We start from the raw sequence: 19825 nt of genomic DNA on the forward strand, positions 1-19825 counted from the left end.
ATTGGTAATTATATAAACTGATTATATCAATAAAAGTATCAAAATTGCAACATACTTCAAAATACAGAAACTAAATATTTACATAAACAATCAATTCAGTCATATGCTGTAATATATATTTATCTGAATGAATCATTCATCATAAAGTTTATATAACGTCTAGAAAAAAGAACCTCTAGAATGTGGTTTATAATATTACCTTGGGTATGGCACCTTTGTGGTTTGTTTAGTTTGTAGACAATATTTCTGCTTTCCTTGAAAAAAGAGTTTGACTTAAAAAATAATCCTAAACTCATAATAATTTTTTGAAAAGGCTTGATTTCAAGTTTTTTAAATTTAAAATTTAGAATGCAAATGGAGAATATGTCAAAGAGATAACCCAAGCAAAGAGCAGATAATAAACAATAGCCACCAATGGGTCTTCAATGCACCATAAGGTGGACCTCAGCTGGCCCCTAAATAAAAGTGTGTACTAGTTCAGTGCAAATGGACATTATACTAAACTCCAAAACATATAAATGGACTAAAATTAAAAAACAAGTTGTCTTCTTGGCACTCATGCCACATCTTCTTATATATCAATTTGGTGGTATTACACCATAACAAATTATGCATAAAAAAATACTTCCAAATCAAAAATTAATCTGATCCAACATACAAGATACATTCAGTCTATCACAGAAGTATTTTGACTTTTTATATATGACAGTGTTTTACTCTGTCATGCCTACTGATTTACACAAAAATGTATAATGCCCAAAGCCAGTAAAGTTCAAAATTCCATTTTTTTGCCTTTTTTCTTTTCTCTCAGCAGTACGGGGTATTATTATTTAGGATAAGTAAGACAACAATTTTCATGTATCCTGGAAAGGATTTTATATAGTTGAGTATCAATTAATTTCTAAATTTCTGAAAAATCTAAGAGGATATGATTTTAACAATACAAATTAAAAGTACATGTAGATATGTATTATTTTACTTTATCATATACTTTGATATGATAGCTTTTGCATATGTGTAATGAGCAGAAGTACACAAGCCATAATTTCCCACCCGGGCTGATAACCCATATCAGGTGCATCTCCTGCACAAAACCCATAATAGTGCCTCTCGTGCAAGTTACTTCCGGTGTTTCCGGTATCGGTTGTTTACTTTTCCATTGTGACGTCAGATGTTTTTTATGACGTCAAAATTTACGGGAACTTTTGTGGGGATAGTTTAATACTTGCTAACAAATGCCATTGACAATTATGAATCATTTTATAGTACAACAAACATGGCATGGAGTAGTAATGAACGTAAAACTCTTCCAAATTTTCAATGTTTCAAAATGCCTCTATAGGAAATGCTACCATAAATATATAAGGAGTTAATGATGCTGTTGTTGGACAACTATAGTATATTTAATTCATAATTTTAATTTTCTTTATAAAGTGTTTGACTGTTTTAGTTATTGCATTAGTTTATTTGCCTTACATAAAACTATTGTCGGAAGTATATGATAAAGCGATTAATACATGGCCTTTTCTATATCAACCTGGGTATCATCCCTCGACCCATATCAGCACCTCGACTCCGTCTCGGGCTGATATGGGGGTCTCAGCATGATACCCAGGCTGATATGGAAAAGGCCATGTATTAATCTCTATGTCTCCAGCATGTCCTTTATCTGGCTTTCATACTTTTATAACTTTATCTAATATCAGCCCAGAAATCAACTGATTTGGACAGAAAATAATATAAGGGCTAGAAAATTTAACACTGACAAAGATATGGGTATGACTATCCTTCTTTCCACATCTGCTTTTAAAACTTCTAGTTGGCACATTTTTGTGTTAACCAAATGGCCTACTTAAAACAAGAGTATTTGTAAATAGATAATCACAGGAGTCATGAATTTGATTTGTAATTTTGTCCCCCCCCCCATATAAAGAGTCTAAGAATTTGATGTCCAGTCAAATTGATGTAACATTATAAGCATGTCTAATATGATGTAAAAACAAGTTATCAAATCTGAGTATGCAGATATATTGGTTTTTGTAGTTTTTAGCACCATGATAAATAGGTAAAATAGACAAATTAACAATAAATCAAACAATATATATTCTGCTATGTACCAATAGTTCTAGCCTGTGTAAATGTAGCTATCTGATGCAGTTCAACCTTGTAAGATTTCAGCCATTGTCTTCCATCCCAATCTTTATCATTGATTTCATCATGCCAAGTTCCTTCTGGTAAATAAATATCAATCTCTGTTGTCCCTGGCATCAGAACTGGTGCCACAAGTAATGTTTCTCCTACCAAGAACTGGTTACCTACTGCTAGTGCATCTTGGTCTGTTGGTGATACCCACCATAATGGCCTAATAATGGGAGCACCTTTAATATAAGAAATAAAATATATATAATTATTGGTTGTACCAGTGAAAGCACATACCATATATTTAGCCATGACAGTGTTTCGTATTTGATTATGATTTTTTGATGAATATTTACAAAATGTAGTTTATATTTCTAATTTGATTTTATCAGCAATTCTGTACAAAAACTCAGTGATTTTTCCCATAAGCATGATAAGTAAAATACAAAAAAATTATTATAATAGATATTATAATAATTCTGACATGAGTCCAAAAGTTCAATTAATTACCAACACTAAAATTTTACAATGAACATGATGAATGTGAATTTGTGATATTTTTGTTATAATCATGATAATACATTTAACTGATCAAAGCAAAGAATGTGATGTGGTTGTACATGAATAGATGAGACAAATATTTAAATAAAGAGTGTCACAAAACTGAATATATTAGCCTGATTAACCCTATATAAACATGGGTATTGCAATTACAAGTATAAAGTTCTATACATGTATGTTCTAGATCTGTACCATTTGATTACGTTTCACTTTATTTCTTATCTAACATGTCTAATAGATTATATTAAATCCCCTACAGTCAACAATCAACAAATGATTTGACACATAATTAGCTTGTATGTACATATTTAACAAAACTATTTCATAAACTGTTCTATAAAACATTTGTCATTGTTTTTATATATCCAAAAACAATCCAGATTTATATACATGTGTATCATCGCAATTCCCTGGGATGCATGTACCTTCATATCATTTGTTATTGACTGTATAATGTATACTGTGAAGAATCTATATTGTTATCAGATGATATATCATTGGTTCAATTAATATGCTGATGCTGCAAAATGTATGTACTTATAATATTAAAATATATTTTTTTGCAAGACAACTTATTCCATGAAATTCATGCTTTTACTTTTAAAATTTATAAATTGTTACTTGGACTTGTCTCATTGGCACTCATACCATATCTTCCTATATCTATTACCTATCTTCATTCTTTTAAAACTTTTGTGATTGTAGAAGTTGCATCATTATCTCTATAGGCATTAGCTGAGGCAGCAAACCAGAAACAAATAACTGCATTGTTTTACCCATAAGCCTAATGAAAATGTTCTATTACTCTCAGTAAGTACATACAATGTATCATCATATGCGTTATTTGTATTATGTAAGTGGTAAATTTCATTACAAACATCAACACTTCAACCCCCATCCTTCATAAAATTCTAAAGAAAACACTATGGAGAAACTGCTTAAATTAGTAAAATAAAGGAGAGTAGATTTTTACCATAGTGTTCTGCCTCTCTTGCTGCCTTTTCAAGTAAAGGTAAAATAGATTCTCTCTTCTCTAACATTGTTTTAGTTAATGTGACCATTTCTTCATCATAATCCCACGGTGGAATGGAAAACTTCATTACAGGTAAATATGTAGCCACTTGTAACCAGCGTATGTACAGTTCTCTATCAGGTAATAAAGTCTCATTAAAATTATCCCCCTTGAATCCATTTCCTCCTATTACATCTGGAATAACATAGGGGTAACCTAGGATACCAAGAGTCAAAACAGCAGGAATGATGCTATTGAGCCCATTATAATGGCTCCAAGTAGAGTCTCTGCTACTTAGATGTATATAGACTGGGAATTTTTGTGTTTTGTGACCACATGTCACCTGGCAGCCATATTTGATCACATTTGATACAAAAGTTTGAATAAATGTACATGGATTTTTTAAGAACTGATGTGACTTATGACTTGACGGAATAAAATTTGTTTCACAACCATGGAACGTAAAATTTTTGAGATTGAAGTTACTTTTCATATCTTCTAGTTTTTGTTTATACCATTCTTGTGTTTTGGGATTTGAAAAATCCAGAATTCCAACTAACCCACCATACCATCCAGTCAGTGTAGGTGCTTTCCCTCCCTTGTCATGAATAAATAATGCTGAATTCTGTGCAAAATTTCTAGTGTTGTTGTCTACAGACACAAATGGTGTTAAAACAGCACTGACATCAGAATGGGTCTGTTTTAAGATACCAACCATTTGAGCTGAGTTACTGAAAAAATCTGATCTAAAATCAAAATTTCCATATGCAGATGAATAAGGTTCATATATTTCAAAATTTGTTTTCCTATTATCAATTTTTGAAATGTTTGATGAATACTTTAAAACTACATTCTGATTCAATTCAGATTTATACTTTGCTTTTGTAGACCATGTTACTTTCTGCATAACAGACAAATCTGGAATTCCTTGCGGTTTTTCAAAGTGAGTTCTCTGAAAAAAATCTCTCATCTTTTTCACATTATCTTCTTTACAAATTGTATATTTCAAAAACGGAGGTTCATTGTTTGGATTGGGGAAAGGTGATTCGTTGTAATCTCCCTTGAAACATAAAAGACTACTTCCTGATTCATTCAGACTAACATGCAGTGGAACGCTACTGTCAACTACAATACCAACTCCATTGGAATTTATCCAAAATCTCTCCACAACATTACCAAAAACATTGGTACGATCTTTTTCAACTTTTGACTTAAATAAAATATCATTTGTGATATATGGCTGCATAGGAACTTCAGCATACTGCAGTGGCATGTACTGACTGGACAATAAAGAACCTCCAAACCAGTGGTGTGGTCCACGTAGGGTGAAGCAATCATGTGGAGTGAAGTCACGACTTGTTGATGTCCAATAGACATCGTGGCAGCTATCATGTTGGTGTCGAATCACCTGTAAATATAAGATCAACAGATTAAGTATCATAACCACTGAGAAAATGTTGCTTTTGAGAGCCATGAGCAACAAATTGGACATTATACATGTATATACCAACTATCCTTGAATACTAGAAAATGCATGGCATTGAGCATTTTCAACAAAAGTTGAATTACACTGTACTATATAGCTGACATGACTAATTATAATTATAAATGCTTAATATTTGTTAAGCATTGCCATTAAATTTTCCAGTCATGCCAGTGTAGATTAAAAGAATGACATTGGTGGCATGCAGGTTTAAGACTTTAAAAATCTTTTCAGCTTACATGTATCATTTGGCATTTTTGCGTGATTAATCAATTTTTTTGGTTATTCATGGATGGGACAAGAAAGATTACCAACTCAAAAAATCTGATCAATTCAGTCAGAAAATACTTATACAAGTCATTTCTACATGGTGTATTTTCTTGAAGGTGTAAGCATGGTAAGTAATAAATTCTGGTAAAATTTATTTGGTGAGTTTTTTATTTCATTTTTTAGGTGTGAATTATCTCCCCTTAATCATTCTTAAAAAAAAATTACTTATAAATACAAGTAATTTTGTTTTACTAATATGGTCCCGAAACAAATATAATTAAATAGAAATTTTTAATAGAACAAAACTAATTCAGTTATTTCAGCTGCACCTGGAGCATGCAGCTTGGTTAATTGATTCCTAAACAAAAGATTTAATAATTTGTATGTTTTTGAATTTTAGAATAAAAACAAGGTTTCACTTAAGCTTATAGTCATGTTTTGTTGTTCCTAATATAAAATACTTTAAATTAAGTATATATCTTCTAAAACTACTGATGCAGTAAAAAAAATCCTTTTTGTAAATTTCATGCACCAAATTAAAATAGAAAAGGATGTCCCTATGAACTGTTTTTTTTAACACCCAAAAAATGGGGTGTTCCCTGAAAACTTATTCCTGTTTTGTTTACTTTAAGTATTTTCAAAAACTACTGATCAATGTAGAAAAAAATGTGCCCTTTTGTAAATTTCATGCAATAAATTAAAATACAAAGAGGAAAATAAAGGAAGTCCCTGTGAACTGTTTTTTTTTAACACCAGAAAACTGGGGTGTTCGAATTCCTAGGCCTGTAAAACGGGGAATACATGTACCCCACTTTTCCTGACTTAGGCCCATTCTGTACATGAAATGTTTCAACCATGAAGCCAGTTCAACCTTTGTTATTACAGCCATGAACCACTTCAGCCATGCAATAAAAGTAGTTTTAGTCATACATGTCAACAGTCATACATTTATTTTATATTAAAAATGATTTTGTTTATTACACTTTTATAGTCATCCTGTTTTATCCAAAAAAATCATTTATTATTCTAAAAGTTGCAATTGGTCATGACGTTATAAAAAATATTAAATTGTCAATGAGTCAACTCCCTGCAAGAGACCAAATTGAAATGAGAAAAAAAGGTAACATCTACATGTATACAATGTACATGATGTAGGTCACCATTCTGCTACATAGTCATCTATAAAAGGCCCTGAAATGTTGACTGTTATATTAGTATATTAGTCCATTTGTAGTTATATATGTCCTTGGTCATACATGTAGTTTACCGGTATCTCAAATGACCGAATAACACTTTTAATATCCGAATAACACTTGTAATGACCAAATAACACTTGAAATTTTAATATTAGCACATATTGGTAACTTTTAAACATTGATTATAAAATAAAAATATATTATCAATGTATTTTATAAAGTTCTTTAAAATGATTTACAAAAGCAGAAAAGTTCATAAAAACCATTTTTAATTTTATAGTGTGTATATCGAACATGGCGGCCATAGTGATTTCCGAATCCGGGTCCGTTCGCGCCCATTCATGTTCGCACCCACTCATGTTAGCCCCTTTCACTTTCACACCCTACATGTTCGCACCAAAAGTCGTGTTCGCACCCTACATGTTCGCGCCCAATTTTAATTGGTTTTGTGTTTAATAACTTTGTAATCAAGTTTTGGCAAGTGTATTCTTATAAGTATAATTGTTGTCATTGTCTCAGAATAAAGTGAATGTATTTATAGCTTGGTATAGCATTGTACAGCATTTTTGTTTGTGTTGAATAAATCTTAATCATGTTTCGGAAAGTGTATTGTTAAAAAAAAATAATCCTTTCTAAATAAAGTCATGAGTGGGATTCTGTCACAGGTTTTATTTTGTGTTGAACATAACTCTTAATCATGTTTTGGTTAGTGTATTGTTATAACTTTGTTTCACTGACTTGTTTCAAAATAAAGTGAGATTCTTACTACGTTTTTTTTATTTTTATGTTTTGAATAAATTTTATCATGTTTTGGTTATAATTCGTGTATTGCTATTTTTTTTGTTACATTGTTTCAGATCAAAGGGACCAACAAGCTGTTAAAAACAATTATCTTTTGTGTTTTTCATTTAAAATCTTCAATGTTTTACTCATACCAAGCTATAAATACATTCAGCATTTACACCAAAGCAATTTAAAACAACAATCATGATTTTTCAATTATTCAACTGGAATTTGAATTAAAATTGGGCGCGAACGTGTAGAGTTAGACTTGCTACATGTCCCTTCCTAATTATTATTATTTTTTCAATTTTGCCCCTTAATAATTTTACTGCTATATATAACTAGGAGATTACAATTATACTGACATCTGCAGAAGGAAGGGCAATCAGTAGGCTGGCACTTATCAGTAAACATATAAATTAGTAAGAGAGAAATATTAGAAAGGGAATTGTAGCAAGTCTAGTGTAGAGTGCGAACAGACCTTGGGTGCGAACGTGCAAGGTGCGAACGTGTAGGGTGCGAAAGTATATTGGGCGCGAACAGACCTGATACCGTGATTTCAGTGGTCACCATATTGGATGTACCTTATGTACACACTAAATTTAAAAAGTTTTTTTATGAACTTATTTGCTTTCTGTAAATCATTAATTAGATATAAAATACATTGATAATATACTATTATTTAATAATCAATGTTTAAAAGTCACCAATATGAGATAATATTAAAATTTCACAAGTGTTATTCGGTCATTACAAGTGTTGTTCGGATAATAACAGTGTTATTTGGTCATTCGTGTAAACCTGTAATTTACTTATAAATCTTTATCATTTGTTTATTTAGAAAGTCTTGTTTACTTACCTCTTATTTCATTATTCAAAACGTTGATAGGATATGTATAAAAAGTTAGACAGAAACAACATAAGGCAGAACAGGTTCATGGCAGAATTGTCCAGGAGGCAAACCTGTTACAGTTAGTTTTTTAACATGTGTCTTGTGGTTTTCTTACCTCTAACTTTGCATATCTTATCCAAACCAAGCACAAATAGTTCTTATCTGATGCTTTACTCTTTGGTTTACATGATAAAGCTGATGTTGATCTCAGAGTTTCGGACACGAATCCCTTTAAATACACATTTTGTTCTTTATTGGTGAATGTAAACACTCCTGTAGAGAAGTCAAACCTGACATCCCCTATGTTCGCTTCAACAACACCGTTGGCATATAATGGTGTTACTTTAGGTTTCAATGCAGCTAGAATGTATAGAATTACTATCAAGGCAGTTGTTAAAATTCCTAAGATCTTAAATAACTTAATTTTTCTATTTCGTGAGAAACGCATTTTTATTTTTACTGGAGGCAACCATTTTCTATAAACAACACATGTAAGCTTCCGGGTTTTAGGTCTAGTTAAAAACCAAAGAAAAAAGAAAACATATTTACCTTTTCCAAAATATGCATTTCAAGAATGTAAATTTATTTGTTTTTCTTACCATTATATAATCATAACATATTCGTTTAATTTATTCTGTCTAATAATGAGTGTGTTTACGAACAATATGAATTAACAGTTTCTTAAAAATAAAATGGGTAATTACGGTAATCTAAAAATAACAGTTTAGTCACGTGACAGTTAAAAAACATAAGAGGAACCATACCTCGTTACGCTCAAACGTCAAGCGGGAATACAAGTGGGTGCACTTGTGCTGCTGTGAAAGAGTTTAAAAACTATGGGTCGCTGGGGAAATGCTCGGCTTGTCCGACGTGACAGTCCAACTTTTGAGGATGTTGAGCTCCGTTCAAACCGAAGATTGATCGAACAGGTAAACTTTAAAATTACAATCATACAATCAAGGATTTGTATACTATATAAATCCTTGACCAAAGGTATTAGTGCATCAGCGCATTTATTCAGCAGGGTTTGAATTTACTAATGTCCCTTCAAATATGCAGTATAACACTTCAATTAACTTAATTATGTTTAGAAGCACTTATTTATAGACATATATATTCCACTTGTCACAATTTTTTTAGCAAGAGTTATTTCCCTTGACACAATCTTAGAGTTAGTTATCATCATAACTGGATACCATAAGAAGAAGACCTGTCAATCAAGTTGTTTACTTGACTTATTAAAGGCATTAACTCCTCAGTTCTACCATAGTTATAGATGTAAAAGTTAATAAGTTATACATGAGGGTAGAAATGCCCTTTACCATCAGGGGTCAAACTGCTACTGTCATTGTCAAATTGGTTAAAATCTTATCATGTTTCGTCAGAGTTCTTAAAATATTTTTACCTTAAATTTTGAAAAAATTTAACTTGATTCGTGAATTAATTAAGATCAGTAGATTTTTTTATCCTCTAAAAGAAAGTGTACATTTTGTCATCATGCACCAAAAAAATACTGTATCCTTTTTACTGTTATGTATTTCAAGAAGGTACCCCCATTACAATCCTCATGCATTTATGGTTCAACAATGGTCAGATGCAAAATAAATACAGAAAAAAAACCGTTTGAAGTCAATTGACAGCTCAATGCTTGTATTCATTCTTTGTGCAGGAAGCCAAATTTGTTTTGGCTTCCTGCACTTTGGTTTTATTTTGTGTATTATTTATCTTGTGTTGCTTCATGTTGATATCAAAAGATTATAAAAAAATTACTTTCATTTAAATTAGTTTTTAGAACTGAAATTTATGCACATGATGCATAACATCACTGACAAGATTTTGATGCATTTCAGTTTTCCTAAATGAATAAAGCCTGTAATAAAGAATTCTTCAAAACAAAAACTTGTAAATGTTCTTTTGTTAATTTTGTTAGTTTTATAATCAATAAAAGACCAATAGTAAATAAATATGTCCTTACTAAAGTTATCAATGTAAGAAGTTACACAATTTGTCACTGAAACTTTATTTAAAGAGTCCATTTATCATTTGAAAATATTAAAAATCTATTCAATAGACCACTTTCGAATTTGTCTGTCATCAGAAAAAACTCTTCAATTATGCGCACCTTTATGAAGACATTTACCAGATAGAGGGGATCCCCTGTATCCCTGCACTACTAACATTTGTCAAGCGTCTTAGAGATAATTATTTTACAGGATAAACTAGAAATAATGTTTGTTTGGTAGGTACTTATTAGTGCTGACTGTCAATTATGAGAATTTGATTTGCTGAATTATTGGTGCAATATATAGCTGCAGCATCATAGTTTTCCAACCAATTTCTTCAACAGAGTAACTGAAGTGACGACGCCCTTAAATGCATGCATGATGTTTAATTAAACCAGAGTTTTTGACTGAAATGCATCCATCTCAAAGTTGTCTATTCAAAAACAATTCCGCATCAAATATTTAAAAAGTAAAACCACAAAAATACTGAACTCTGAGGAAAATTCAAAACGGAAAGTCTCAATTATATGGCAAAATCAAAAGCTCAAACACATCAAACGAATGGATAACAACTGTCATATTCCTAAAACATCTGAGAAAAAATGGTTTTGCTTGGATACTGGTTTGACCTATGACATAGGGTTTAATTGGTGTATGTTAACTTCTACAAAAATGTGTATAACAGTTTATCATCTTATAACTTTTTGTTAAATATCAGACTCTACACCTACAACAATCTTTCATTGAATACACTTATAGAAAAGGGAGTGTTTATTATTAACATAAAATGCATGAATGACTAAAACTGGATTGGTAGGAATCTAGTAGAAAATTGATTCTATTGGAAAGGTTAATAGTTGTTATGTTGAGAAATTTTTCGTGTATATATTTGTAAATTAAGGAAGAAATTGTCAATGAGGCAAATTATTTTTTATTTAATTATGTGATCAGTTGTATTGCCCTTTTATGAGTCATACAGGAAAATATTGGACAAGAATTAAAGTATCAATTAAAAAAGAATGAAAGAAAACTTTAGAAGGCTGATTTGGTGTGTCAGAAAGTTCATTCATATTTACATCCCATATGATGTCCATGTTCTTTGTTGTAAGGAACTTGTAAATCAGTGGACAATAAGTTCTAGAGTTATTTCCCTTATCATAGCAATTGAAATTTTGTATAACAAAAATAAATTTAAAAGATGCATTATTTATGGATTGAAATGCAATTCGATTATATAATAACAATTGTTTGATCTCATCAGCTGAATAAAAGTTTGAAGAAGGTTTATGCCTCAGAATTCATGGTTCACTGAGGCTGCAATGAACATGGAAATGTTTACAGTGCAAGCAGGAAAGAGTTAATATCAACACTTATTCTTGTCTACCAAACATATTTTGAGGGGATATGAAAATGCTTGTTAAATTTTGATTTTTTTAATCAAGGAGAAAAGGCTTTAAAATCATATTTTCACCATTTACTTTAAATGTTTTATAGATATATATTTTTAACAGTTCAACTAATTTATTTAAGTTTGATATGGATTTGAACAGCATTGTTTAAAGTGAGTGTTATAAACATAATATAGTCAAACTGTTAATAAGGATTAATGCATTAAAATTCATTAATTTCATATGAGGTTCTATTGGGGTTGTAATTTATATGAGTATAAAATTCTTACACATTTTGTTTTTATTATTTTAATGAAAGAATAAAGATCAAACAATATTTTCTTTTCATAACTAAAAGAAATACTGTATAGATGAAAGTTATTGATAGTTAATCATAAAAACAATACACCTATTGAGATTTCATATCAGTTTAATCAAGGGTCCCCTTTATTTTCACCTCTGTGTATTACACCTAGGAAACAAGTAGTTTTTTACCTGGACATATTTTTTATTTTGTATCATTAAAAATTGATGGACTACTGGCCACGATGACCACTATTTCACCATGTAAGTAAAAGTAATGGTCAGTTTTGTCCCTCTTTTGTGCCATTTTATGTTGTTCTTAAAATTGGCAAGAAGGAGTTAACATTGTCAATATTATTACTGAAATATACTTCAAATTCTTTTGGATCTTTTATTAATGGTGTAACAATATTTTTATAATTGCTTTGACATTATTTTTACAACATGACCCAGATTGACATATTTATAACATATGGTTTACCTGCCTTGAAGCTATTATTTTTACAAATTTATTGGTAGGGAAAATCTTTAGGCATATTTATTATTTGTCCTAAAGAAGAGTTAAAATAATTTCCATCCATTGTTAATTGACATCATATAGAAACAATATAAACTATATCAGAGACATACAATGTATATATATATATATTAGTATGTATCTGGCTATATATCTTAACATACTTATAGCCATGTCCTATAAGAATATAAGATAAACACTAGGAGATTTAAAAATAACCCTCTTATTTTGCTAGTTGGTCTCTTTTGCTCTACTAAATTACAATCTTTTTATAATTCCCTTGATACAGTTCATTTAATTTGAACCCACATTTATACTTGAATTGTTGGAAAATGCAACTATATTATTTTCCTTAGCGAAATTGCAGGTTAAACATGTTAGAACATTTTGAAGCTATTTGAAGTCCCTTTTTCATATGTTTTTGGGAAGAAAAACAATGGATACACATTCAAACCAAATTAGATTATTACAAAAAACATGCCTTTGTAGTTTGTTCTTAACATTAAAAAAAACTTTATTCAATGTAAATATGTACATACATGTACATATATATAAATTAAAATGCTTGCTGATATTTCAGTCAAAATAAATGTTTTCAAAATTTTCATATCTGAACGAGTGTCATATATTTCACATGTTTCCAAGCTATATTTCATGGGCAATTTTTTCCCTTAATGATTGTAGGTGAAATATTCTAATGTTCAAACTTTTTAAATGGAGCAAACAAAAATAAAAACCTCTTGAAAAAAATACTGATATTTTTTCTCATGATAATTTAATTGGTTTAATTTTAGATTAAGGATGTATATTCTATATAGGCAAGATTTTTGTCAGATACTTGGACTCATGTTTTTTACCAACAATATAGCGTAAAATGATTTGCCCCATAACACCCATTTTCCTACTTTAGTTTTTAACTTATTAAAGTTGAAATTGACCATTCCAATGTCCACACTTACTGTCAAATGATTAATTACTTAAACATTTTCATGTTTTTACAGATGAAACTAAAAAGAAATCAAACTTAGGAAAACTAAAGCCATTAGAATGGAATGCTACTGGGTTTACATATTTATTGGTAATACAGTGTGACAGTTTAAACATTTTGTGACATTGCATGCTGTGTTCATCAAATGTTGATATCTGTGTTGGGTTTCTGGTCAAACCATTGAAAAAAACATCAAGAAATAAAACAGCGGAAGATGTTTTTCCTTGTTCGTAGAAACGTTTTAAAAAAAGATAACTCTTTTGTTCTAGTCGCAATAATGTCTAATTTTACATGATATTTGATATGAGAGATCAATAAAGAGAATGTCAAAACTGAAAATGAAAGTACCATGAATTCAACACTGATATCATCATGAAACCTAAATATTTCCCCCTGCCTAAAGAATGATAAAATACAAATCAATTTATTTTTTATACAGCCAAATATGATTTTGAGAAAACTGATACAGTTGGTTTCTTGGAGAGGGTGAGAATATGATTTAATACATGTAGTAGTATTATCAAAGAGCTTACAATTAATTTGAATGTTTTGGATAAAGGTTCACCACACATGATTATATTTTAGAATTTGTACAGTTAACACAAAACGTGTCTAATAATGATAGGAAATTGTGAAAATAATGAATCAGTAATATTTTATTTGATGATTTTTTTGGGTATATTTTTCAAAATAATTCATGTAATATAAAGTTTTAGTTAACAGACGTAAACCAACGACAATAGACCCTTAAAATGAAATTATGATCCTGTTTGGTGAGCCATATTGGCTTAATTAAGTAACAAATCTTCTTTTCTTCTACTTTTATCAATTTCTTTGGCTGACATTTCATTTACAAAAAACAAGAATTAGTTATATTATCACTGGTGTAGTCATTGTTCATGAAAGATCTCCTCTGGTTCAGCCAATCCTAGTGATAATGTCCTACAATGTAATTGTCTCTACCATCACTTAAGAATTTAACTGGAAGCTAAATAGTGTGTTTTAGATATATCTAGGTTTTAAATTGTAGATATGTCAGCTAGACCATCACTTGTTTGTATTATAGTTGATGCCATGTACATCTATGTCATTGGTTGTTTGTTCAATGTCGACAATTCAATGGCAAATATTTCATGCATTCTGTATGAAGTTTTCATCTGATTTAAATGACAGTTTCACATTTTGATGATTCTGTCGCCTATATAAATCAATACACTGATTAAGTGAACTTTTGATTAAAAATACATGTCTAAATATTATGTTAACTTGATTCATCAATTGAACTGTTGTAAGATGTCTACTAGATGTGTCACATCTTACCTTGACCTAATTATCATGATTTAATCATTGTATTGTTCTTAATAAGTTTCATTATTAGGTCAATTCTTTGTTTTCTAGGTATTAATAAGTACAAATATATGTAAACTAATTATAAGTGGCTATATATATATTACCTAACAGATTTTTTTTACAGTTTATCTGATCTTTTACATGTAGGCAGTGGTCGGTCATGAACTTTTCATAAAGGGGGGGGGGGATCTCCATGCATGCTTCAGTTATTTCCTATATAAGCAACCAAATCCCCCCCAACAATCCGCCTATGGTAGGTACATCTTTGCATGTTCACACATTTATTTTATTTAGAAGTATATGTACAAGGATTTGGATTACAGCATATATATATATATGTATAATATTCATGTTCATTATCATCATGATCCCTTACATACATGTATCTGTAAGATTATTTACTGTTTTGAGAGTTCTAGAAAAGAATTAAAATTTATAGATTGTGCTTCCAGTCATGACATTTTTTTTTTTAATGTGAAGCAATTATTTATAACATCAACTGGATAATTGATATGAGACTTAACAATACAATTGGTCATATGGACGTCCATTAACCCATTACCCATCTTCTTCTCAACATATACACCTTGATGTTTATAGCTTTAATGTGAATGCAGTAGAAGGTTGTCGTCTGTCATAAATGTTTCTTGTCATCCTTCTTTTTGTGTTTAAATTGTTTTACATTTTGACCATGCTGACTTAAATGTATGGGTTTGTTCATTGTTGAAGGCAGTACAGTGTCATATATCTGCTTAAATGCAGTCATTTGAACTCTTGTGGATAATTGTCTCATTGGCATTATGGTAATTTGTATTTCTATATATAGTATACGTATATTGAGAATGTTTTAAATTGATGAAAAGAATTCTCAGTATTTGATCAAAAGAAGAACGCCTACTGAAATAAAAAAAGTTTTCAAGGACTTTTAAATGTTTAGTGTGTCAACAGTGTGTTTCCTACGATCAATCCATGTCTGTGTTCTGAATAGAAGCTGAAATTTATAAAAAAAAAAACACATTTAAACTGCTATAACCATGATAACATTGAGTGTTACACTGCTTGTAGTGTTGTGTTTGCACTGAATTGACAAGTTATTATATATGTTAGCTTATAATGATGTTCATATATATTGAACTTTAATATATTTGTATTTTCATTTCGCTGGACAGTTTATTTTGATTTATACAGGAGTTTGTATATAAATAAGATATTGAAGATCAATACATACAGTCTTGTCTTTTTTACCTGTCTTCATATATGGAAACGGTAAAACTTTCAGGTAGTTCAGTGTGCCAACTTCCAATCATATATATATGTATATGTATTCTATCATTATAAAACTAAATTGCTACTATCAGTCTACAGTATTTGCAAAATTGGCCTACCAATGTATTCTTTTACTTTCAATATACCTGTACATATGTGCTATTGGATGTTTTTTTTTAAATTCAACATGTGTGAAATTTAATTATACACAAAAGTTGCCACCAATCAGAATATTTCTTCATTGTCCATTAACAACTGGAGTAATACTACTGGCAAGTCCTGAGATGACAATGCATTTACTTTTATTCTAATCAAGGATTTGTATATAGAGAGAGAAATCCTTGATCTGATTAGGTGACAATAATCTTACATAACTGTAAGAATTTGCAAGTGAAGAATATAAAATTGATATCTCTCAATCAGTTTTTAGAATTACATAATTATTTTAACAGTATTATCAGGTCTACCATGAATTGGTTATGCTTCAGTACCCACCCATTGTTCTCTCTGTGTATTTAATCTTGTGTGTTTTAAATCTTTATTTGTTCATTTAAACTTTCGGAGACCACAGGTTTTATTTGCTGGTCAATAATACAATTACATGTATGCCTGTTTGACCACTTTGCAACATTAGGGTAGGACTACCGGTCATTTTAGAATTTCTCTTGTATGACCACGTTTGATCGGCTGCCGTGACAATTTAAGCTTAGAGTGGAATTCGCTTATTTTGAACTTTTCTTTCTAATAAGGTAGGATTTTATTGCCACACTTGAATGAATTTTGTTTGAAGAAATATGTTAAAATCTTCATCTACTGAAATGTTAAGTGCTAAAGAACTACAATAAAAATGCATTTAAATATATTCAGGGTGTAAATTGATCGTGGGCACTCTAGATTTTTATTTTACCTGAGTGTATTGGTCAGTTTTTTATTTTAACAATACAAACATTTAAATTTTGACCTAAAAAGATATTGTTTACAGTCAAGGTCTATATCCATCAGCTCATTGATTAATTGGAATATATTATTTTTAATTTGATTAAGGGGTTCTATGTTTATAAATAATTTATTGTTCACGGAAGACTTGATATAGGTGAAAATATATAGAACTTAACATTTATAAGAGAAATAATGTCAAAATAGTGAATTTCACTTTAAGCTTGAATTGATTTCTGTTAACCAATACCTTCATTTTTTTTGGTGTCAGAAGATAGAACACAGCATTCCAGAAGATTGTCAGAATAGATTTATTTTGTTATTCTTCAATGGAGTCGGGATATCTTTGTGCAAGATTTCAAAAGTAGAATTTTTCGTATTTAGTAGCTCTATATAAAAAGTGCTCACATTCAATCAAAATTATGGAATATCGCCAATCTAGATCTGAAATATATCTCCAACCAGAAGTAGGTAATTACCGCCAGCCTCGTTCAGATATTCGTGTTTCTGGTCGGTCTTACAGACAACCTCAGCAAAGAACAGTGCAGTACATTACAAGGGAACAACCAAGATATATTGTTAGACAAAATGAGGAATTATCACCACAATATGTGGTCAGGGAAAGGAGTAGGTCACCATATACGATAAGTAATGGTCAGTCTCCGCAATATGTGGTCAGAGAAAGGAGTAGGTCACCATATATGATAAGTAACGGTCAATCTCCGCAATATGTGGTCAGAGGAAGGAGTAGGTCACCATATATGATAAGTAACGGTCAATCTCCGCAATATGTGGTCAGAGAAAGGAGTAGATCTCCATATATGATAAGTAACGGTCAATCTCCGCAATATGTGGTCAGAGAAAGGAGTAGGTCACCATACATGATTACTAATGGGGACTCCATTTCACCTCGCTACATATCAGAAAATCCATATGCTGTAAAAGATAGAAATATTCTTCTGTCAAATGGAAATACACGTTATGTAAGCAGATATCAACCTAGGCCCCTTACAGAAATGGAGTTAGATATGTACAAGGTATACTATATTTTCTGTTCTTTAATACATTGAACAAGATTGTCATGATGTATTCATAAATGCAATTATGTCCCTAGTTTCAGTGTATAAGGCTCAGTTTTTAGGAAATATTAGTTTAATTAAAATTAAACTTTGAATACTAATTTTTGTTTGATATGTTCAGATATTATTTCTACAACTCTTTAAAATGAAATGTACAGAACATTATTTATAAGTAACAGGTCTGTTAAAATTTTCTTGTGAGTTCCTGTGTCACGATGCTTATGATTTTTTAGCGCAAAATCGTTTAAAACAATTGTCTACTCTATCATCCTACTTTATATACAGTTTTCTGAAATACCTATCCATCATTTACAAAGTATTTTAAGTATTAAAGGTAAAGAAAAATTTCAAAGAGGACTTTTTTTCACATGTGTGTTAATTTGACCTTCTTACAAACTTCTGAAATCTTTGAGTTATGAAATCTTCGTGTTAAGGGATCTTATTGTATAGAGAGATTGGTACTGAATAATAAATGAGTTTGATTCTTAAATAAGACATAATGATTAAAGATTTATCAAACTTTCCTTGAGGAAATTCCTACCTAGGCTAAACATAAAGGAGTATCTGTAATTTGATACAGTAAAGAAACTGTCTAATTGGATCTTGAAGATATTTTTATCACAATCATGACAATATAAATTCTTTATCAGTTAAAAAAACGCCCAAGTAAACCAAGTTGATTGATTGATTACTGGTTGCTTAACATCCAGTGGCAAATATTTCAGGCATATTCAGATGTAGAAATGGAGGATAAATCAATGCTGTAGATGAGTTTAAAGTTTGCAAAAATTAACCACTTTTCAATAGTGATGTATGGGTTCTACAAAATAGGTTTACCAGGTTGAAAACAGCTTGAATTTACCGCTTCATTTGGTCTCCTGTGGATGTTTGTCTCAATGGCAAACATATCATATCTCCTTACCTTCTATTAGAATGTAGACAGCTTGAAACAGTTCGGGTTGGAAATTCTGCCTTGCAACAGACCACCAAAAGACCAGTCTCAAAGAGTTATAATTGATCCTCAATTACAATCACAATGATTATCAATCTACAGGAATCATTGGATTAACTGAGCTTATGTGACTCTTATGGATCTGACTGCATATTCATACCATCTGTAATCAAACTAACCTCTGTAAAGTATGGGTTTTAGTACCAGATGGGACAACTAAGGCCAGGCATATGCTTCAACTGTCCGGGTTAACAGGAAGGATTTCTATTTTTAGAATGTCCTGTTCGATCATTATCATGATTATTAAAGAACACTTATTTATTTCTTTGAAAATCAAATTCATACTCTATGAACTGATTAGAATATATGTTGCAAAAAATAAAATTTCCAGTTTGTGTATTGTTTTTCTTTTAATTGACCATTGGACAAAAATTATGAATGCATTATTGAAAATGAGAATTTAAATATAAATGATAATGGCATAGATATAAGACATCAGTGACGTTTACATATTGTACTTGAGATGCACGATTACTATTGTTATAGAAATGTAAAATGAAGATTGTTTTGTGAGAGATGGAAATGATTTTCCTGATATTGTCAAATATTTTATTTCATAATTAATGGTTTCATATATGTAAATAATTTCTTATAGATCAAGTGACATTAGAAAAAAGAAATGCTTACTAAAGGACTTTCTATAGCAT

At 30.4% G+C, this 19825-nt stretch overlaps 2 protein-coding genes across 5 annotated transcripts in view; one reads left to right on the forward strand and one right to left on the reverse strand.

The window, feature by feature from the left end:
* Positions 1-449: 449 nt before the first annotated feature.
* On the reverse strand, positions 450-8837 carry LOC143063098 (myogenesis-regulating glycosidase-like). Its single transcript, XM_076235056.1, has 3 exons — positions 8452-8837; positions 3674-5120; positions 450-2378 (listed from the first exon to the last, which is right to left on the reverse strand). Exons 1-3 carry the CDS (start codon positions 8782-8784, stop codon positions 2110-2112), a joined length of 2049 nt encoding a protein of 682 aa, XP_076091171.1. The 5' UTR covers positions 8785-8837; the 3' UTR covers positions 450-2109.
* A 238-nt stretch (positions 8838-9075) lies between these two features.
* Positions 9076-19825, forward strand: part of LOC143063099 (rhomboid-related protein 2-like) — a 33593-nt gene continuing 22843 nt past the window's right edge. The window contains exons 1-2 of one of the 4 annotated variants that reach the window (XM_076235058.1): positions 12206-12294; positions 13549-13625. In XM_076235058.1, coding sequence (XP_076091173.1) covers positions 12276-12294; positions 13549-13625 — 96 coding nt within the window. In that variant the 5' untranslated portion in view covers positions 12206-12275. Of the gene's footprint in view, positions 9266-12205; positions 12295-13548; positions 13626-13974; positions 14022-17218; positions 18125-19825 lie in introns of those variants that run through there. The other 3 variants (XM_076235060.1, XM_076235059.1, XM_076235057.1) reach the window with 3 other exon arrangements.

This window comes from Mytilus galloprovincialis, chromosome 2, assembly GCF_965363235.1.
Source record: "Mytilus galloprovincialis chromosome 2, xbMytGall1.hap1.1, whole genome shotgun sequence".
Taxonomy (NCBI): domain Eukaryota; kingdom Metazoa; phylum Mollusca; class Bivalvia; order Mytilida; family Mytilidae; genus Mytilus; species Mytilus galloprovincialis.